General features: G+C 43.2%; 1 protein-coding gene, 1 long non-coding RNA gene and 1 pseudogene across 3 annotated transcripts in view; 1 reads left to right on the plus strand and 2 right to left on the minus strand.

Moving 5' to 3' along the window:
- Nucleotides 1-2,310, minus strand: part of BSDC1 (BSD domain containing 1) — a 148,801-nt gene extending 146,491 nt beyond the window's left edge. The window contains exon 1 of one of the 2 annotated variants that reach the window (XM_069223374.1): nucleotides 2,260-2,310. In XM_069223374.1, the coding sequence (XP_069079475.1) occupies nucleotides 2,260-2,270 (11 nt within the window). In that variant the 5' untranslated portion in view covers nucleotides 2,271-2,310. The other variant, XM_069223373.1, reaches the window with a different exon arrangement.
- Nucleotides 2,311-2,383: 73 nt separating this feature from the next.
- LOC138284508 (uncharacterized) overlaps nucleotides 2,384-22,694 on the plus strand; it is a 101,033-nt gene continuing 80,722 nt past the window's right edge. The window contains exon 1 of the long non-coding RNA XR_011201407.1: nucleotides 2,384-2,469. This is a non-coding gene — a long non-coding RNA (uncharacterized lncRNA). The remainder of the gene's footprint in view (nucleotides 2,470-22,694) is intronic.
- LOC138283252 (ubiquitin-conjugating enzyme E2 D2 pseudogene) lies at nucleotides 16,930-17,438 on the minus strand (annotated as a pseudogene).

Here is a 22,694-nt window from a genome sequence, read left to right on the forward strand (position 1 = left end):
AATTAAATTGTAAAAATGAGGGACGTCCAGTTCATGTAAATTTACCTTGTTTCGGTTAAATAGAGCTAGGAAAAATAGGAAGAATTAGTTCCCAATTAAAATCAAAATGTGTAAACACTTTAGGAGAAATTCAGAACATTTTTTTGTGCAAAATAGGCTAATTGGCTCTTGAGAGACCAACCCAAGACTTGCCAATTCTCCCAGTGCAAAGGGACGCTGGTGCTACAGTGTATCGTACGTGTCATGCCAACAGCCTGGCCAGCGTGTCTACAGAGTTGACAAACTTGCTTATGGATAAAGCACTGGGCCCACAGTCCCACTGCATCGGCTGTGAGAGAAGGGAGCATAGCGCGACTTCTCCATAAAACTTATGTGCCGGGCATAAATGTAGGCGGTCAAAGCCCACAATTTGCAGTTTTCTCCTCCTTATCATTGGCATGCTAACTGCCAAAATGAGATCCCATTTCCAAAGAACGTTTATAAAAAATAAAAGTGATAATTGTGTGTATATATATATATATATATGTATGTATGTGTATATGTTGTTTCTGTGCTTGGCACGTTCGTGGGTCATTGCATGGCTCCTGGGTGGGTTGTTATACTAGATATCTATGAATTCCTGCTCATCTTATCACACTTATCTACCCATCATCATATGTCATGTCTCTATCAAACTACCCTCCATTCTCACTCTGACTCATCCCAAATCCTTTCTACTACTTTCATCGCCTAAATAACTCTGCCTAAGCTCTTCCCTCCGCTTCCACATCTAACTCACCAAACCTCACTCTACTACTGTGACCTCCCACACAACCCTACTAAATTCTCCCGCATTTATCTCACCCTGCTACTATGCTCTCCCTAACCCTTCCACATACTCTTCCCTCCTCCACCCCCCTTTACTCATCCCAAGCCTTTGGGTTGAGTAAATTAAGGATATACTCCCAATTAACACTTCTGGATTTCTTTCCTCCTCCACCCCTCCATTACTCCAGTCAATCTAACTAACAAACTCTCATATCCGCGGCTCAAATTAACTCACAATAATACTAAAACTGTACTCATTATTTCCCAATGCTAATCCATCACTAATTCTTGTTGGGTTCCAGAGTAGCGTGGTACTCACCAAAAAGCGCTTTGACGCCTCGTCAGGGGTAGTAAGCGCTATATAAATACGATTACAGTACAATACAATAATCTTAGGCTTGAACAAACCACCATTCTCTACTAGGCCAAGCACAGCCCCTTTAAGTCAAATGCTAATTTCTTATCAGTGCATCCAATCGAAAACGGTCAATTGTTAAACGGTGCTTGTTAACATTTTCTCCCACTTGGTCACTCGGCTGTCCGTCTGAAACTTCTAAACGTATAACTTTGTCATGTTAGATGGCTTGAAATAACGTGGTAATTGTGATTAAACATTCTATTTCGATAAAACATGTAGCAAATCCGTTCTATCATCAAGCGAGAAAAGTGCCAATGACTAACATACCACCCTTATCAAAAGAGTACCGAAAGAGATGCAATGGCACGGATAAAAATATAATGGTCGCGTGCATGTAAAAATTACACTCCATGATTTATCGAGCATTTACAGTCCGAGATAATTAGTAAAACGTCCTTTATCTATATTATGTAATTAGGATTTTGTCAATTAGTACTAGCAATGTATTATCTGTAAAAAGAGTAAAAGAAAAACTAAATACATTTGTCTCAAAACATTTTGCTTTTAGGGAACTTAAGGAGTGAAGCCAATAGCTGTAATCCTTACTGGTATCCTAATATTCTTTCCGAGAGACTGACATCCTCTTTCAAATGCAGAATACGAAGTATGAGCTCAGAAAAATAAATATTTTCAACTAACTGTGGAGACCACCACACCGCTATCCGCTGGCTAACATCTAAATTCGACCAACAGCTGTTAAATCTCCTTGTGCATCAACTGCAGCTAACTACTACTGCTGCACTTGGCAGCAATTGAAACACCAGGTCCCACAGAACACCACTCGATCCCCTCCCAGCCACCTAAAAACTGACAAGCACCACAAACAATCCCCTGAAGCACCCTTCCTTCTGGGGGAAGTCAAGGTATGCTGTTGGGCTGACAGGTACTGTATCGGCGATAGAGTCCAGCACCATCGCCGACTTCGTGACCGACAACCGCTCCCCAGTAGTTCACAGTTCTCTTTCGCCCTCAATGTGTCTAGCATCCCCAGCGAGATGGTTGACAGCCCATTCCCCGAGCTCTACAACTCTCACCCTTCCGCCATCTTGCCAGCGTGACATCACAATATTTACCGACCCTTGACCCTCGTGAGCTGGAGCAGGGAGTAATAAACAAAAACGAAAGACTAGATTAATAGACACAGAGAGGGGACTGGAGGATAGCGAGAGCTATGTTTATTGCTCGGTCGTGAAGAGGGGAGAGATTTAAAGATGTAGAAAAAGAGAGACAATGAAGAGAAAGAGGTAAAACCTGAGACACAACGCCAGACGTGTCAAATTATCATTTGTGCATCCACAGTTAGTCTTTGCCTTTTAACTCGCAGCATGAACATTTTTTTTTAGTTTTTATAACTTATCCTTCTCCATTCCTCGTGTGCTCCAGCATCTCACACAAAAAGTCTCTCTCATTTTCCTAGCCGTCTTTCTGCATACCTTTATATTAGCCACATCACGCATGGCCATCAACAAATCCATGCTTTTCAGCCAACAGCACATTTACAGCGTGGCTGCTGTCCAGCATGAATGAAAGTAAAAGCAAGCATTTGCAATGCAGGAGGTCTCGGGTTTGAGCGAGTAGCATTGTAAATTCTTAACTGGAATTTTCTTGCCACATAAATTGAAAATGAAAAGTAAAAGAGTTGACAGAAGCAAGTGTTAGTACGTCTGACCTTAACAAGTAAACTTACAAGGGGACACAAATAGGTCGATGAACCTTTTGACTCGCACTTAAGATGTTCTTACCATAGCTCCAGTACATAACCAATAATCAATAAACAACAGTCAATAATCATCACCAATCAATAACAGTAATAATCAATAGAGTCAGTAATTGTCACGCACCATGACCTTTCAGTCATGAATAACCACAGTTTTTTAGTAAAAGTTAGAATATTTATTTCCCTATATTAACAATGCTAGGGTCATGTAGATTAATCTCAAAATCAGATGAAACACATACAAAAACAATACTGGCTGTCCAAAGCGGCAGAAGAAACGTAATCTAATCAAAGCTTAACCCCTTCTGTGCCCAGGACGTAATGGTTACGTCCTGGGCACAGAAGGGGACCACTAGAAACCACTAGGCACCAGGGATCTTTGTTTTGCGCCAATGTCACGCAAGGGGAGCAACCCCATAGGCAAGGGTCGCTTCCCGGAGGGGTGAGGGGGCGGGGCGTAAATTTATTTTAGGCCATTTCTGCCCCCCCGGGGGCAGAAACCTCTAGGCGCCAGGGCAAATTTTTTTTGGCTGTTTTTTTTTTTGTTTGTTTTTTTAGAGACGGGGAGCGACCCATTAGGCAAGGGTCGCTCCCCTGTGGGGCAAATTGTATTTAGACCATTTCTGCCCCCCTTGGGGGCAGATCGGCCAATTTTAGATCAATCTGCCCCCAAGGGGGCAGAAACAACTAGGCACCGGGGATTTTTTTTTGCGCCGTCACGCAAGGGGAGCGACCCCGTAGGCAAGGGTCGATCCCCATGGGTGTTGGGGGGGCAAATTTATTTTAGGCCATTTCTGCCCCCCCGGGGGCAGATCAGCCTATTGTTATTAGGCAGATCTGCCGCCAGGGGGGGCAGAAACCTCTAAGCGCCAGGGCAAATTTCTTTTGTGTGTGTTTTTTTTTTTTTTTAGAGATGGGGAGCGACCCCTTAGGCAAGGGTTGCTCCCCTTGGGGGCAAATTGTATTCAAACCATTTCTGCCCCGCTTGGGGGCAGATCGGTCAATTTTTGTTAGGTCAATCTGCCCCCAAGGGGGGGGGGGGGCAGAAACCACTAGGCACCGGGGATCTTTTTTTTTGCGCCAATGTCACGCAATGCGAGCGACCCCTTAGGCAAGGGTCGATCCCCGGGAGGGTGTGGGGGGCAAATTTATTTTAGGTAATTTCTGCCCCCCCGGGGGCAGATCGGCCTATTGTTATTAGGCCAATCTGCCCCCAGGGGGGGCAGAAACCTCTAGGCGCCAGGGCAGATTTTTTTTGTGTGTTTTTTTTTGTTTGTTTGTTTTTTTAGAGATGGGGAGTGACCCATTAGGCACGGGTCGCTCCCCTGGGGGGCAAATTGTATTTAGCCCATTTCTGCCCTCCTTGGGGGCAGATCAGCCGATTTTTGTTAGGCCAATCTGCCCCCATGGGGGCAGAAACCACTTAGGCACCAGGGATTGGTGTTTGTGTGTATGCATGTGTTTTCTTTAGGGGGGCAGCCCCTTGGGTAAGGGTTGCTTACTGTTGGCCATATCTGCCCCCCATTGGGGGCAGAAGGGCCTATTTTTGGAAGGCCCATCTGCCCCCAAGTGGGGGGCAGAAAGCCCACTAGAGGCCAGGGAAGTTTTTTTTTTTTAAAATAAGAGGGTGGGGGTATGGCCATACCCCCACCCCAAATAAATGGGGCCACAGTTGTTCTGCCCACCAGTAGGCAGATGGGGCAATTACCCCTGATCCACATCCCGGGGGGGCAGAAAGTCTACTAGATACCAGGGAATTTAAAAAAACAAAAAATATTGGGGTGGTGGCTACCGACCAATATGGGCCTGGTTACGCCCCACCTCAACTGAAGTGGGTAACAGTCTTTCAGCTCTCACCCGCACTCTAAAACATCTTATCCCACAGCAAGCAAGAAGACATTTGATTATTTTGGGTTTTAGTTTTACATTTGGGCCATGAGAACTTGGCTTAATCTCAAAATCGTCCCACTTGGAATGGTGAGGGCTGCACTTTATGGACTTTGGGATGCTGCCATGTAGAAAAATCCACAAGACCTAGACACATCTGAAAACTAAACATCTGGGTGATTCCAGGGTGGTGTGTTTCACATGCACCCGCACCATTTTTGTACCCACAATCCCCTGCAAACCTCCAACTTTGCTGGAAATCACACATTTTTCCCACATTTTTGTGATGGAACCTTCTGGAATCTGCAGGAATCCACAAAATTCCTACCACCCAGCATTGTCTCATCTATACCGATAAAAATTCTGCTGCACTTGTCAGCCTAAAAATGTTTTTTTGCAACCTGCCCTTTTGGACCCCCTTTGTTCCCCCTCAATATCAACATGTTTTTGGCTCTTCCCTTTCACAAGCACTTGTCCCACCTACACAAATGAGGTATCATTTTTACCGGGAGACTGAAGGAAACATTGGATGGTATGAAATGTGTCCCAGTGTGGTGATCCCACACAGAAATGTAGGAACAATGTGATTTTTTAGCTATATTTGAGGTTTGCTGAGGATTCTGGGTAAGAAAACATTGGGGGATCCACGCAAGTCACACCTCACTGGACTCCCTCGGGTGTCTAGTTTTCAGAAATGTCTGTGTTTGGTAGGTTTCCCTAGAAGGCTACTGAGCCCAGGACCAAAAACACATGTGCCCCCCTGCAAAAACAGGTAGTTTTGTATTTGATAATTTTGATGTGTCCATATATTGTTTTGGGGCATTTCCTTTCGTGGGCGCTAGGCCTACCCACACAAGTGAGGTACCATTATTATTGGGAGACTTGGGGGAACGCTGGGTGGAAGGAAATTTGTGGCTCCACTCAGATTCCGAACTTTCTGTCACTGAAATGAGAGGAAAAAGTGTTTTTTTGGTCAAATTTTGAGGTTTGCAAAGGATTCTGGGTAACAGAACCTGGTCAGAGCCCCACAAGTCACCCCATCTTGGATTCCTCTAGGTGTCTATTTTTAAAAAATGCGCTGGTTTGGTAAGTTTCTCCAGGTGCCGGCTGAGCTAGAGGCCAAAATCCACAGCTAGGCACTTTGTAAAAAAGACCTCTGTTTTCTGTGAAAAAATGTGATGTGTCCACGTTGTGTTTTGGGCCATTTCCTTTCGTGGGCGCCAGGCCTACCCACACAAGTGAGGTACCATTTTTATCGGGAGACTTGGGGGAACGCTGGGTGGAAGGAAATTTCTGGCTCCTCTCAGATTCCAGAACTTTCTGTCACCGAAATGAGAGGAAAAAGTGTTTTTTTGGTCAAATTCTGAGGTTTGCAAAGGATTCTGGGTAACAGAACCTGGTCAGAGCCCCACAAGTCACCCCATCTAGGATTCCCCTAGGTGTCTAGTTTTAAAAAATGCGCTAGTTTGCTAGGTTTCCCCAGGTGCTGGCTGAGCTAGAGGCCAAAATCCACAGGTAGGCACTTTGTAAAAAACACCTCTGTTCTGTGTGAAAAAATTTGATGTGTCCACGTTGTGTTTTGGGCCATTTCCTTTCGTGGGCGCTAGGCCTACCCACACAATTGAGGTACCATTTTTATCAGGAGACTTGGGGGAACGCTGGGTGAAAGGAAATTTGTGGCTCCTCTCAGATTCCAGAACTTTCTGCCACCGAAATGAGAGGAAAAGGTGTTTTTTTGGTCACATTTTGAGGTTTGCAAAGGATTCTGGGTAACAGAACCTGGTCAGATCCCCACAAGTCACCCCATCTTGGATTCCCCTAGGTGTCTAGTTTTCAAAAATGCACTGGTTTGCTAGGTTTCCCCAGGTGCCAACTGAGCTAGAGGCCAAAATCCACAGGTAGGCACTTTGCAAAAAACACCTCTGTTTTCTGTGAAAAAATGTGATGTGTCCACGTTGTGTTTTGAGCCATTTCCTTTCGTGGGCGCTAGGCATACCCACACAAGTGAGGTACCATTTTTATCGGGAGACTTGGGGGAACACAGAATAGCAAAACAAGTGTTATTGCCCCTTGTCTTTCTTTAAATTTTTTCCTTCCAACTGTAAGGCAGTGTGTAAAAAAGACGTCTATTTGAGAAATGCCCTGTAATTCACATGCTAGTATGGGCACCCCGGAATTCAGAGATGTGCAAATAACCACTGCTTCTCAACACCTTATCTTGTGGCCATTTTGGAAATACAAAAATTTTCTTGATACCTATTTTTCACTTTTTATATTTCAGCAAATGAATTGCTGTATACCCGGTATAGAATAAAAACCCATTGCAAGGTGCAGCTCATTTATTGGCTCTGGGTACCTAGAGTTCTTGATGAACCCACAAGCCTTATATATCCCCGCACCAGAAGAGTCCAGCTGACGTAACGGTATATTGCTTTAAAAAATCTGACATCGCAGGAAAAAGTTACAGAGTAAAACGTGGAGAAAAATTGCAGTTTTTTCACCTCAATTATTTCAATATTTTTTTATTTCAGCTGTTATTTTCTGTAGGAAACACTTGTAGGATGTACACAAATGACCCGTTGCTGAATTCAGAATTTTGTCTACTTTTCAGGAATGTTTAGCTTTCTGGGATCCAGCATTGGTTTCTCACCCATTTTGGTCACTAACTGTAAGGAGGCTGAAAGCACAACATTTTTTACAAATGGGGTATGTCCCAGTAAAATGTCAAAATTGTATTGAAAAATTAGGTTTTCAAATTCAAGTCTGCCTGTTCCTGAAAGCTGGGAAGATGGTGATCTTGCCACCGCAAACCTTTGTTGATACCATTTTCAGGGGAAAAACCACGAGCTGCCTTCTGCAGCCCTTTTATCCCATTTTTTTGAAAAAAACAAAATTTTCACTGTATTTTGGCTAATTTCTTGGTCTCCTTCAGGGGAACCCACAAAGTCTAGGTACCTCTAGAATCCCTAGGATGTTGGAAAAAAAGGACGCAAATTTGGCGTGGGTAGCTCATGTGAACAAAAAGTTATGAGGGCCTAAGCGCGAACTGCCCCAAATAGCCAAAAAAAGGCTCTGTACAGGAGGGGCAAAGGCCTGGCAGCAAAGGGGTTAAACTACAACACATTCTAAAGTTACGATACAGATTAATAAGAAAGTCTACTGCTTCAAAGTAATCACATACATTAAGTTCAGCAAAGAAATTCATCAAGTATTATTTCTCTATTAGCACAATTTCATTAGTAAGGATCCTTAAATAACACCAGATTAGCATCAGCATGTTGGGCTTCTCGCAAAACAATTTAGTAACACAAATTTGGAAAAACATCTAACTATGGCTCTATCAAAACAATGCAGTTGGTACCTAGAAAGAAAAAGCAAACATGCATAATAAGCAACAATCTATATCATGATACCTATCCTCAGTGTGGATCAGCAAGCAGAGTCAGTCTTCGTCCTCAGGATATCAGTCGATCAGCAAGGCATCAAGATTCAGCATCAAAGTTCAGAAAACACAGAGGGCCTGATTCTAACTTTGGAGGACGGTGTTAAACCGTCCCAAAAGTGGCGGATATACCACCTACCGTATTACGAGTCCATTATATCCTATGGAACTCGTAATGCGGTAGGTGGTATATCCGCCACTTTTGGGACGGTTTAACACCGTCCTCCAAAGTTAGAATCAGGCCCAGAGTCTTTAAGCATTAAAATTAAGCACATCTTTTGTAAAGACGCACAAGAAATATTGACCTTTTGGCCAGCAAGAAAATGGGCAATGAGCTGTCTTCTCTTAGTGCAGTCCCGTTAAGTCAAAACTACTAAAACTACTTCCTAAATCCCTATTGGTCAGTTAATTGCATGTTCACACTTTGTCCAATAAAACTAAAACTCCAAATCTATGAATTCTACTTCGTTCACATGTCGTTGATTGGTTTGTCTTGCAATGTCCTCATCATCCGGTTTGTCAGGTAACAAAATTGTTGCAGCTTCCACTCCAGTCTGTATCTCCATTGTTCTTCTCCTGAGAAGGTCAGTCTCACATGCATTACACACAAAATGTTACAGTAACGAGAACAGCATCTTCTAGCAGTCGATTCTCATGAGAAAGCTTCCCCAGCTACAAGCACATAATGCAGAATGCAAAATCACAGTTTAACACTCTAGGACAGCCATTTATTAAAGGTTACAAATACAGCTTTAACATGAGGCCTGGCAAGTAGACCAAGACATTTGCTAAGTTAAGGTCTACAATTAATAAAGCTAAAGCATAATGCATAACCCTTAATATGACATACTACCACATTAGTCAAACATATATTCAACATTTCACAATATTAATTCACTAGTAAGTACACTTTGTGAACATCGGTGGCCACTTTTCGTAATCACATTTTCAAATGCGTGCATTATTTTCTACGTTATTATATTTTCTACATAAATCATTTATTCAGAATACATGAACACTCATTAATAATTTTTATTAAAACACCTGCGCTAGCACAAGTCAATTCAAAGCGCCACAGCCGCCATAAGCGCAAGAGTTATTGGCTCCCTGTGTGAATGTCTAGAAAGGATCGCGGCTGGGATGATAGACAAACCAAAACCGGAGGAGGGGCCATCACACACTGTAACAGGAGGAAGCGTGACGTAGTGTAAAGGCCAACAAAAATGTTCACTTAGTGAAATCGCCTGGGAGGGAACTCATGCACAAAGGAGGGACATTTCACAAAATGCACCAATAAAAACGAAGCATTTAAGACAAGCACAACAAGGAATGAATAGCAAGCGTGGACGTGGTTAAAAGCCCACAGAGAGATTACAACAGGCCAGAGCACTTGCGCGCTCGACCCTAAAAAAGTGCTATGTCAGTCAGTGCTGGCCAAGTGAGTGCTTTTTTTTTTTAATTGCTGGTGGGACAAGAGGCAACACAGGCTGGGAGGAGGCATGGACAACAGAGTGTGTGGGAGAAAGCGCTGCAGAATCATAGCGATTTTTGTTTGTTTACTGCTGGGTGAGAGGCGGAAGGAAACACAGGTGGAAGGGAGTGTACAGCAACAGGGAGGGAGGGTGTATCAGGGGCAACACTGATAATGGGGAAGGCAGGGTTTGGGCGCAAGCTCCAAAAATAGTGTGGGAGGGGCAAGCTGACAGGTAACAGAGGATGGGAGCAACAACACGGACAACAACAAGGAGGGTAGGTGGGTGAGAGCAAGCAACAGCATGGAAAACAAGAGCAGACTGGGTGGAGGCAAACAACTGCAACAACGGAGGGCAGGTGAGAGCAAGCAACATAGACAAGGGAGGGCGGGTGGGAGCAAGCAGCACACACGAGGGATTGCGGGCAGATGGAGTCAAGCAACACAGATGGGGAGGGAGGGACAGGGAGAGGGCAAAATTACATAAGGGAGCCAGATGACAAAGACACACTCTGGTAGAGTGCTTAAACACAAGAAAAAGTAACATCTAAGAACATGAGCAGTGAAAGGACATAAGTAAAATGTCCATGCTTGACAGGAGTGATAAACACATGAGGAAAGAAGCCTACTGCAGCTCATAAGTAACAAGTACATAACAGTGACAATGTGCGCAGACGCTGTCTCGGTGAGCCATAACAATTTTGGGGCCTATTCAAAGTCTGCATTTTCTTGAACATATAAGTAGTATTACAATAGTACTACTAACATACTACAAATTGCTGTTCACATCCTAAGTGTAGAGGTCTCCTCAGAATCTGATATCTTTTTGCAGAGATCTCCTCCCCGACTTCGGAAATCTCTTCACACCTAAGTATAAATTTCAGCAATAAATGTGGGAGAGACAGTGGCTAGAAAATGGGGAATATTTATTGCTAAAGGGGAGAGGTTTAGGTAAGAGTACAGAGGGGTTATGGGAGGTTCAGGGAGGGACATGCCCCCACCCACAAAAGAGTTACCCCATTGCTGTTCGCAAACCGTCCATCTATATCCTCTTCTACAGTTACTATAACCAAAACACTCATAGCTGGAGTAAGTCCAGCATCATGCATGGCCAACCACTGGTACTGCAACAGTCTTCCATAGAACATATTAGAGATAGGAACCTAAAAAAAGCACCATAGGAAGCAATGTTAAAATAAATTATTTCAACATTTAAATACATGTAATTTTATCTTTCAAAAATCTAAAGTAAGACATAATTATTGACATATTTTGAACTATTTTAGTAACCTTTTTAATTTAAGAAAGTAACTTTTAATATCTTTTACAAATAATTCAATTAGTATTGATTGAATATGTACAGCACTGTAATAATTTTTAATGCATAATATATTTTTTGGTTCAGGTAAGAACGTGTTCCTTTTTTTTAAATTTCAGAAAAATAATTTTATTTTAATTTAATATAGTCAATGATTTTTAAATGTAAAATTAAAGTATTGATGCTGTGACAATTTATTATATTGTACATTTGGAGTAAATACATATAATTATAAATATTAAAATGTTACTTTAAAATAGTATATCTAATTGTTTAGCTTAGTAAACTTTAAAAATGTTGCATGTATTTTACCAAATGACTGTCTCTTCCCCGATTGCGGAGGTCTCCACCAAATGTACACAACATCGAATACAGTCATAGAGTCACTACTAGTAGTAAATTTACAATTGTATTTGACATTTTAAGTTAACCCATCCCCTTCCCGAGGTGGGGATATGCAAGTCTACTGTTTTGAGTAACTTTGCAATTGGAAATGGTGAACAAACGAAAGTAAAGTTACGTAAAAGTGTAAGAGTATATTTACACCTGTAGATTTACTCACATGTAAGTTTACCTTTTTGAATAGGTGCCCTTGACTGGAAGAGCTACTCATGCATAGACCTAGGCAATTTGAGAGCTCTGAATTGTTAGTTTTATTTGGCCTATGTGTAGCAAATAGACTAGAGGAAGGGAGAGCAAAATAATTGAGAGAGGGTTGTTGTGTCCAGTGTGGCCCAGGTATAACTGCAGTAAAAAAAAGATACAGACACATTTTGAGACTGGAAACTGGAGTGTGGGCACGTGTCACTTTTGTTTATTAGAAGGGCCACATGACTGGTGGCCCCCGTGAGGGATGGGTGTTGGCAAAGTGTGAGGAACAGCTTTCTAGAAAAGGAGACTGACCTGTGACATGTCCTCATAAACACAACATTCATCCCAAAAACGTATGAGAGATCAAACTGTCCACCAGGGAAAAACAAAAACCTAAAAGAGATGTAAGGGTTTACCAGGAAGAAACACAGCAAACAGGACAGAGCTGTATGTCTGTCAGTCTTGCATTGAAGCAGCATGGGCAGTGGAGGCTGCCGAATTAATGGTGCCACTTGCAAAAAGTTTTGCTCGCTCAGCTTCCCAGTTTAACTTGATCGTGAAGCAGGACATAAATACTAACGTGAGCAAGTCCAAGTGGTTCGATGGCATATATTTGATGAAGAATTCAGTCGGGCTACCTTGTCGATACTTGTGATAGTTTGTGGTCGCTCAACTTGTCATCAAAGACAGAGCGTTGCTGAAGTCATGTAGCATTGGTTGTAGTGCTTGACTTTGAAAAACCTGGAAACTTGTTGAGTTTCAGAAGACTTCTGTTGGGCCACTTCTGAATGTAAAGTACAAAACACTTTAAGGCAGGTGGAATCTGGTCTTGGGTGCTGATGACTGGACAGAATACTGATGTGGTGAGCAGATTAAGGCCCTCATTATGACCCTGGCGGTGTTGCACCGCCAGGGCCAACGGGGGCGGGAGCACCGCCGACAGGCCGGCGGTGCTCCCTTGGGCATTCTGACCGCGGCGCTTTGGACGCGGCCAGAAATGGAAAACCGGCGGTCTCCCGCCGGTTTTCCGTTGCCCATTTGAATCCCCCATGGCGGCGCAGCTCGCTGCGCCGCCATGGGGGATTCTGACACCCCCTACCGCCATCCTGTTCCTGGCGGTTCGCCCGCCAGGAACAGGATGGCGGTAGGGGGTGTCGCCGGGCCCCTGGGGGCCCCTGCAGTGCCCATGCCAATGGCATGGGCACTGCAGGGGCCCCCGTAAGAGGGCCCCGCTAGTATTTCACTGTCTGCATAGCAGACAGTGAAATACGCGACGGGTGCAGTAGCACCCGTCGCACCTTCCCACTCCGCCGGCTCGATTACGAGCCGGCTTCATGGTGGGAAGGTCGTTTTCCCCTGGGCTGGCGGGCGGCCTTTCGGCGGCCGCCCGCCAGCCCAGGGGAAAAGTCAAAATACCCGCCGCGGTCTTGTGACCGCGGTACGGTATTTTGACGGCGGGACTTTGGCGGGCGGCCTCCGCCGCCCGCCAAGGTCCGAATGAGGGCCTAAATGTCATAGTGCGAAGGATGTTTCGTTAACTTTGGTGTGGTACTGATGGTTTCACTCCAGCCAGTTTGTGAGTCACTCTACTGATGGTAGTGGTGATATACACTTAAACAAGGAGCTGTCAGGATGGTGTTGGCCATTTCAGTCATGATCATGTCTGGATCCATTCCTAGGTGAAGACAGAACCACTACTCTGATGACATCCACAGCTGTGAAGTGCTCTATCTGTTATAAACTATAAGAGAAGTGGTTGCTACTTCCACTTGTAACTTTTTGTCAGTGTACGGCTTGCCCATGGTCTGTAGTGGTTCTTCCGTAGTGTGATGACTTTTCTGTTGAGCACAAATATTGTTTTCCTGACGGCAAGAGGGTGGACTTCATATCATGGTGGGTCTGCGATTTGCTGGAGATGGGTGAATGTCTTCGTCCTGAGTGAAGTATTAGATGCCTTTCTTGGTGTTAATGCCATGAGGCAGCTGATGACGGTTTGTGGACTGTGGCTGTCTGAAGCTAGGGGCAGGGGTTCTGGTATCAGACTTAGCAGTGATAAAGAACTACACAGGCACTTGACAGAATCAAAGCGGGTGGTTGTGGCTAATGTGGCTCAGGCCTAGCTGCAATGAAGAGAGATACAGGCAGTTTTGGAGTTTGGGAACTGAAGTGTTGGCACATGCCTCTCTCTTTTATTGGCTGTACTGTGACGTGTCCCGTAGACACTACAAGGATGATCTGGCAAAACAGATGACCAGGGAGTGGGGCAGCAATATAGAAAACGATATGAAGAAAGATGGTGACAAGGACAGAGGAGACTGAAAGGAGAGAGACAAAGAGAGAGAGACAGACCATCGGGTACAGACAGATAGGAAGTGAAAAACCGAGAACCAGAGGAGAAAGAGACACAGACATAAACAGTCAGGAAATCTGGGGGTAGCGGTAGAGAGAAAGCGAGAGCTTATTACCCAAGGTGACCGTAAATTTGGAGAGACTGACCATACTTATGCTATCCCATTACATTTGTAGTTAAGAAATTGATGTCTGAACTGAAGGCAGGCAAAGGTGCATGCTAATGCGAGAATGACCCCAACAACAATTGAGACACACACGCACTCTCTCTTTCTGTCTCCCCCTCTCTCTCTCTCTCCCCACCCCCACTCATAGAGGTGCAGGACTTTCCCTTTATTATGCCCTCAGTCATGCCTTGCACTGCAGATCCATACTGACACGGAACCAGGAGCTGCACACCTAACCTGAAAGTGACTGCATTTACTTTATAAAACATTGCTTCTCTCCAAAATTTAGAAAGAAAACGGGTAAACAAACATAGCACATAACTGAATGTGACCACAAGAGGCATCTAAGTTTTCAGGTGTTGCACCACACAGTCCTTCAGCTAACCCGAGGCAGCATGAGTGCCCTCAGATGACATCTGGAGTCATTATTCAGCAACAGGTGCTCAGTTGGAGCATTGTTGGAGGTGAGGGTTACTCTCTTTGTTACGTCCTCCCTGAAACCTTTGATGCAATTGGGCCTGGATCTACACTTCTTGCATCACACCATCCACACCACACCCAAATGAATAGTTTATGAGAGGATACATTAAATCACAGGGTGTGTGACTGCTAACTGGCATTTTCAAGCATACTAAACCTATTTTGCAAACCTGTACGTGCTTATTGAATTGCAAAATAGGTTTAAAATGTATTATAAATCACAATTTGGAAGGGGCTTGTTTAGGGCGCCCCATTCTAATTGCAATTCTCAATGTTATGTACCAATGGTTTGCCTCCGCAGTTTCGGTTGTAAACTATTGATAAGTTACTGACTCCTCAAAGAATTTGGTATCCCATGTCTAAAGGGTACAGTGTCCAGAGGACCACTTCCGGCTCTTAAAGACACTTTTTAAAAATGTCTACTTTTTCCTTGTAGGCAGACACTTTTCCGTTAAGGAAAACAGGCTGCACTTAAATAAAGAGTACTTTATTTAAATACAGTCAAAGGCATGGTGGGCTGCTGACTCTAGCAGGCTACCATCCCTATGATGGCATCCAGTTGGAGTGAGTCACAATTTATGACCTACCTCATGGATATTGATGAAGTATGTCGAATTACGAACCATCCCTTGTGGTGATTTGCAAATTGACCTATTACTACATGACCATAGTAATCAGTTTATTACACAGACTAATTGTTTTTGAACATACAAGCTCCGAAGGAGCCAATGGGTTTTTAAATACACACACATTGTCTGTCATATTCCTTTTTTCCCTTATATCCAAGTAGACATGAGCAGTTTAAAAAACATAGGAAACATAAGAGCTAATAGGTATGTATTAACGGGGACCACATACAAACCCAAAATGTATGGGGAAGAGAAGAGCTGAAACTAATCAACATCAATTGATGTACCTATAGCTCCAATCCATACAAAATTTGAACATTAAACGTAGACCTTAAAACACAGGATGTAGGTAGAGGTTTCTTCTTGGCCTTAACATTCACCTTACTGGTAGGTCTGTAGGAATAAAATGAATTCAGAAACAGCAGGAAGTTCTTCACTGGTTTTTCATGACAGCTATGAGTTTAAAAGAATTCCATTAAAAAAATCCTCCCGTCAGTCAATGGATGTGTCCCCAGGAGCATATGAACCCTAAGGTTTTATTTTTATCCCACTTTAAGTTATCCAAGAATGCTTTTATTCTCACAACTATATTATGACAGAAGAACTGACTTTCTCGCACAAGTCTTTTGCAAGGATCCAGTTGTGATACTGGCGGAAACAGCATTTCATTGTGTTTTCCCACGTATGTACAACACACAGCACTGAGGTGTGTATATATATATATATATATATATATATATATATAGATATATATACATATATATATAGATATATATATATATATATATAGATATATATATATATAGATATATAGATATATATTGTATTTGTATAGCGCTTACCACCCCTGGTGAGGCATCAAAGCACTTTGGAGTGAGTAACAAGCTACCCAGAGCCCTAGTTTGTGGTCAGTCAATTGGTTATTGGGGTTAGTGTGCATGGTGTGGGGGGGCTTGTTTCGTTTGATGTGATTATTAGAGGGGCTACATGAGGCACAATTATTAGCTGGAATTAATATTGTTATGGTTTCAAAAGAGCTTTAAGGCAGATAGGCATGAGAGTTGTAGAGTAATTTGTATACAGATGACGGAAACAGAAAGTAGGTAGAAAGAAACAGAGGTCGATTTAAAAAACATAAGTGATTAGAAGATCAGTTTTTCATGCAGGAGTTTAAGGGATACAACAGGTTGAACATTTTTGTGTGCAATTTGTGGATGCAAACCTGTTGAAAAAACAGTTTCATTGACATTTTACACCATATTAAATACTAAAACATAAAGTATTGGAGTTCATGCAAATTATATGCACCATAAACAATGTATTATAAAAATGTTTGTAAACATCCATCAACTTGAAAATATAACAAGGCAATTAATATAGACACATTGCAGTAACCATTAGTATATTCAGTGCCAGGTTTGTCACTCATTCAGTGCCTGGTTTTGAAGAGCACCTCAACAGAACAGACACCATGTCCAGGATCCACCTTGCCTCGTAGTGGAGCAAACGCGACCCTAAACTATTGGGTAAACATGTGCACAGGGGAAGATGAGGCGTGGGCTTATAGAAAGCAGTCAAATGTGGAAATCAAAAGGATGTTCTCTTTCAGAGTTCACCCAACTTTATCTGTAGAGGTTATCCAATCTATTTTTATTACATCACATATTTCTGAGTCCATTCTCGAGCTATTCTTTTATACTTTTCTCTATCTGTTATGTAGACTTGTGCAAGCTCAGGCACCAAAGGATCATCTGGATTAGGATCACACAAGAGAGAACAAATGGACAAAAGTACGTTTGACATGATTAGAGCTGGTGACCACTGCAACCTCAAAATATTCAGACAAATGCTGCAATTGCTATTAATGTTAGGATGATAAACCCTTGTTGTGAATGCAACCTTCAGTGGTATAAATGCCTAATCCGTCGGGAAGTGAATTGTCAAAAAAATAAATACTCCACCCTGTTAAGGACTGTCATTTGGCCCCATTATTGATGCTTGCCAATAGAACATGTCGCCCCCTACTGGTCCAGCAGAACATTGAGCTGGAAGATCACTTGCTAGATCGTTCAATTCCTTGTGAATTCTTTTCAAGGCCATGGTGTGCTTGCTGCCGGCCGGTAATATTGGAACAGTTGTGTCTGACACAGACCAGTAGGGACCAAGGGAGAACTCTCGCCTCAGAGGCTATCATGGAACCTATCAGTACATAGATTGGTCTGCAAAATCTTGCTTCATTCACAAAACGTTGGTGCACAGTTTGCGACCAAATGTTTTGCATAATTTTTGTACATCTCTCTTGCATTGAGGTATGAGCACCCTAGAAGACTGTGAAAGCTGGCACTTTCCTGATTGTGCTGGCATACCCATGAGTTGAGATCCCAACACTTCCCTTTACAGAAATCATTAGCCAAGGCCATAATGGTAATCTAAGCTTGCCTCATGCCCCCTTGACCATCACCAGGTCCCTCTTCTCAGGTGTTGAATTCTCTGGCCTATGACTGAGGTGCACGCAACGTTTGTTTCTCCCTCTAGGTGGCTTCAGCCTTGTGATGATCCAAGGAAGTGGGAGGTCACAAAACAATATTGAGAATGATGCCAGCTGCATGAACCATCATGAAGGCTGCTTCCGTCAACCAGTTGGACCTTGCACTAGTATTCTTGCAGGAACTAGAAAAATGATGAAATGAATACCTACCTCTACTGTTTTGCAATTCTCATCACATTTCTGAGGGTGTGCAAGAATCTCTCATATTAGGCTGATTCTTCTGCATTGTGTTTCACATTATTAAAGGTATTGGTAAACCTCACAGCTCTGGGACAGAGTTGCATTACCTGCCTTGATTACACTTTGCATGATGTGAATCGCAGTACTTTTGTTGCTTTGCCTCAGCGGAGTTGCTAATCTGTAATTCACCCACTGTAACCGATGCCTTATGCCCATCAGAGTGCAGCAGACGTCCAGGTTGAGCTTTTCCCACAATGTCCTACTCAGATGATTACATGGAATTTCATAATCTGATAGGCCGTAAGGAAAAGGCTGTCTTTGAATATGGCCAGCTCCTGTCTGACATTTAGGAGCACTGCCAGGGCCTGCTGGCTCTGTAAAGTACAGTAGCAATGTTCCTCCTGGAAGCTCTTCTCCTTTCTTTAGGCACTTGTCTGGCTAATAGATGGTAGATAGTCTTGTCAGGAACTGTAGATACTTACCAATCAACTGAAATACCAAGATCCCCTCATATAAGAGGAAGACAAATTATTAAACCCCATCGAAAAGTTGGTACTTGCTCTCATGGCCACATATGATGCTTCCTGTGCTCAAATATATAATGTGAGATCACTCATTGACAATTGTAACTACAATCTTACATGCTTTAGTAAAACCTGGCCCAGTGGTTCTCGCTCCCGTGCATACTAATTCCAGTAATTCCCACTAGTATTTCTATTCCAGCATTGTCTCCTTTACATGTACCTCAAAATACAGGTGAGCTGATTTGTCTCAAAATATGAGTGATGAAACCCATACAAATCCTATTTAAAAAATGTGTAAACCTACATATTTTGTAATATTACACCAAAATCTAGCATGCAGACAGGTTCCCACAACTCAGGGGTAAATATTTTTCACGACTCTTCTCCTACAGTAATCTTTAAAAAGTGCAAAGCTCAACAGAAGGAATAATGGATGTTGCCTAATTCTTCACCTCATAATAGGAATACTACATTGATGATTCACAAGAACAAATCTTTTAAAATGTCCGAGAGTAGACACACAGTGAACAAATATCCTGACAAGTGAGATTTGAGCATTGCCTTAGCTAGAATGAGACTCCGAGGGAAGTGAAAACTCGAGTCCAAAGCCTTGAAGAATGTCCAGACCTGGCCTTAGCCTCTTTAGTTACCAAGTAAACTCCACATATACATTCAGATTCACATGGTTTGGGCAAGCGAGCTTCAGGATGGAAAATCCACAAGAGCTCAAGAGGACAAAACTAAATGAGCAAAAAAAACACCTCCACGGTCTTTTCCCATGAAATTTATTAATCTTAAAGTCACACACTCCTCTCACCAGTGTCTCATAAATACAGGTTCTAAGACCTTAGGGGATACACAGTACAATTCCAAGGTGAGAAGCTGTTCGAACTTGAGAACGTGAATGAGCTGGATAGGTCGAAGCAGCCTGTAAAAGCCTGTACCTGAGCATACACTGGACCCAGACCTTGACCTGCAGTTCACCTGTTTCCAAACCCAGATTCTCATCATATTTTGGAAAATAATGCCCAGGGTGTACAGAGTGGCCAGGTCGATTTCCATATTTCCTAGCCTTTGTGTGACCTCTAGAAACTTTTTAAAAACCTTGGCAAAATTTTCTTAAACGTTTTCAAATTTTTTCAAAGTTTGCATACTTTTAGAAACAGTACTTAGCAGACACCAGGGCATAGACCTTGGTTTGAAATCACAAGACATTTTCTTCTAGATGCGGACTTGGTGTATTTGTGGTGGTCTCAACTGTATGGTACTGCTAGACACGAGTTTTGGATCCCACCACTAGGCACCGATGTGAGGAAATGCGGTTTATTATGTAATGTGGTTGTGCGACCTCGCAGTGTAATAAACTTACAAACCCATCCTTTCAGGCTTTTTTTCCAAAACCTTAGCTCAGCCCTTATTAGCTGTGGCTTTGAGCAGTCAGTCTTTAACAAAGAAGCAAGTGCAAAGCATTTAGAAGCACCACGGCAATTGAATATAAAAGAAACACAACACAAAAGAAACCCAACACCAATTTATAAAAATAGATCTTATTTTTATGAATTTTTAGGCACCAAAACAAACACAATCCACCTGAAATGGAAACAAGCATTGGCAACTGCCGTGGTTAATGGTTACGTTGGAAGCTTTTTATGAAACTCTATTTGGGTATTCCGGCCTGCTTTTGGCGACCAACTCTGGCAGTGAGCAAGTCAGAGGGGCCAAAAGGGCTTAGCAAGACAGTTACCTTACAGTTAAAGCAGTCTAAGGCCCAGTTTTAGGCTCTGTAGGCAAACTACCATAGACATAAAAAATGTGGTCCTTATGCAAGGGATACAAGATACTGAAGATACTGAGAATGCTGCTTTGGTTGACATGGGTCTTCCTGGGGCCACCCCTCAGTCGACGGCCACAGAGGTCAATGTCCCTCGAAGTTCAGGTGAACTGCAACCAAAAACAGTTGCCACTGGTCTACTAGTCTTGGGTCGTAGTGAAACCAGCGGCTCCCTTTAACTATGGCTGGTGTCCATCTTGGGGGACGAAACTGCACTTTGATGACTCTGCTGTCTCTAGCACACTTGGGTGCAGATTTTGAATGGTGGGGTTCAGTCTCATGGGCTGCTTTTCAGAGGTCAGCAGCCACTAAGCAATTGTGGCTACCAACTTGACATGGTGTCATCTTTTGATTTTGTAGCTTTGGAGCCACCTCTTCTGTCTGGGGCTTGGGGGATGACTTTTTGTCAAGCAGAGCACCACAGGCACAGTCCTCTTTGCAAGCCCACGAGCAGCAGGTGCAGTGTGGTCTTTAGTGGAGACTTTCTTTGTCATGTCCAGGGAACAACAGCGCAGACCTTCTCCTGCCCTCTCTCCAATACAGATATGATCTGAGGTCTATGTCCACGACTTGCCCTCAGGGGATGTGGTGACTACTACTAGCCAGTGGGCTGCTAGGCCTCTTCCCACCTGATGAGACCGCCCTGCAATGTTTGGCATCTAGCTATCCCAGAGTGCAACATTCTACCCACTCCCAAGATGACAGGACCCTTCTCTCAGTGTGTGGAGTTTGGTAGCCCACAATAGAGGTGTGTGGCTACATGAGGGCTTCATGCATAGGAGAATGCCGGTTTGGCAATTGCTTTTCCTCTCTCTGACCACAACACCAACCTGTCTATCAGAACAAAAAAGCAGACCCTCTTGAGTGTGTCCACCATTTTCCCTGCAAAGGCAGCTTCCCCTTTGAAGCTTGCCTTTTGGGCTGCCACCCTGTATGGTTTCCTGCCAAGTAAAACCTCTGCCAATGACAGACCTCTATTGTGTCCTTTGCTGGGAGTCATTCACTCCCCCAGAAGGGCAGAACACTGTCCCATGCCAGTAACCCCGTACTCTCCAATGGGGCTACTAGCCTTTCTACAGTAAAAACAACATTTTGGGTTTTTTACTGTTAGGACACATGAAACCACATGTCCTACTCTGTAATATACAGCACCTTCCGTAGGACTTGACAGGCCTCCCTTAAGGGTGACTTTGATATATAAAAATGGAAGTCTGGACTTTGTCATTACTTTAAATGGCAAAGTCAGATTAGCAGTTTAAAACTGTTCTTCCACTCTACACTGGCAGCCTAGGAGACATCTTTTGCTTTGTCACATTCTTGATGGCACCATAAGTGCTGCAGCCCATGAGGGACACTTTAACCAACAGGCCCTAGGTACCGCTGGTACCATATCCTAGGGACCCAGTAAGTTAACTTATGTAAATTGGGTATAAGTCAATTAAACATACACCTTTAAGAAGCAGACATTTGGCATTTTCTAAGGGTCAGACCACATGCTAGAAGGCCTCAGTGCACTCTCGGAGTCGAGAAGCCAGTAGCATCAGTCTTGATGCTAACAGAGTGAAATCCAGGCTTGAACTGCACAACTTGTTCCAGCTAAGAAAGCTGAGGTCCACAGTGGCTATACATAGTCCTAGTGTAATATGTATGCTGTATGAGTGTAATTGTTCAAGGATCTCCTCCAAATTTCATGGGAGGTACTAATACTAATGAGGTAGCTGGCATAGGATTTCTAACCATGCTCGGCCTGGGATTACTGCTATTTTTTTGGCAATTTGATGGAATTACAATTGCCCTTGGAAAAAGTTCAAAAGGTTGGGGTGGAAGTAGCAGTAGTTATAGTAGTTATCTGATTAATTTGATTTAGCAAAAACACCCTTTTATGATAAGCAATATCTAAATCTTCATGTGTCGTGGTCCAGAGCCTGGAAGACTGGCAGGTCCCTGTTAAACAGTCCTATGGAAACCCTCTATCACTTCTGAACACCTACTCACGTGGAACACATCTGTGGTAGACATTGGATGAAAACACAGCAGAGAAAGAGAGTGAGACAGAAGCAATGGACTAGATCACAATCTCATAATGAACTGCCACATGTTTAGAGGAAAGATATGTTATTGAATCTACTGTAGGGTAAATGGGAGGCCACAGCTAAGTATATGGTTACAGGCCAGAGTGAACTATAAAAGCATATGAGCAAGGTAGAGTAACTGGTTTTGGCAGCCGATGTTGCTATGATGAGCTCCTGGCAGAGCATGATACCTGACAGGAATCCTGAGATGCCACTGCACACCAGACTACTAAGGAGGTAAGAAATACAAGGGTATCGAGCAC

This window comes from Pleurodeles waltl, chromosome 3_1 (genome assembly GCF_031143425.1).
Source record: "Pleurodeles waltl isolate 20211129_DDA chromosome 3_1, aPleWal1.hap1.20221129, whole genome shotgun sequence".
Lineage (NCBI taxonomy): Eukaryota > Metazoa > Chordata > Amphibia > Caudata > Salamandridae > Pleurodeles > Pleurodeles waltl.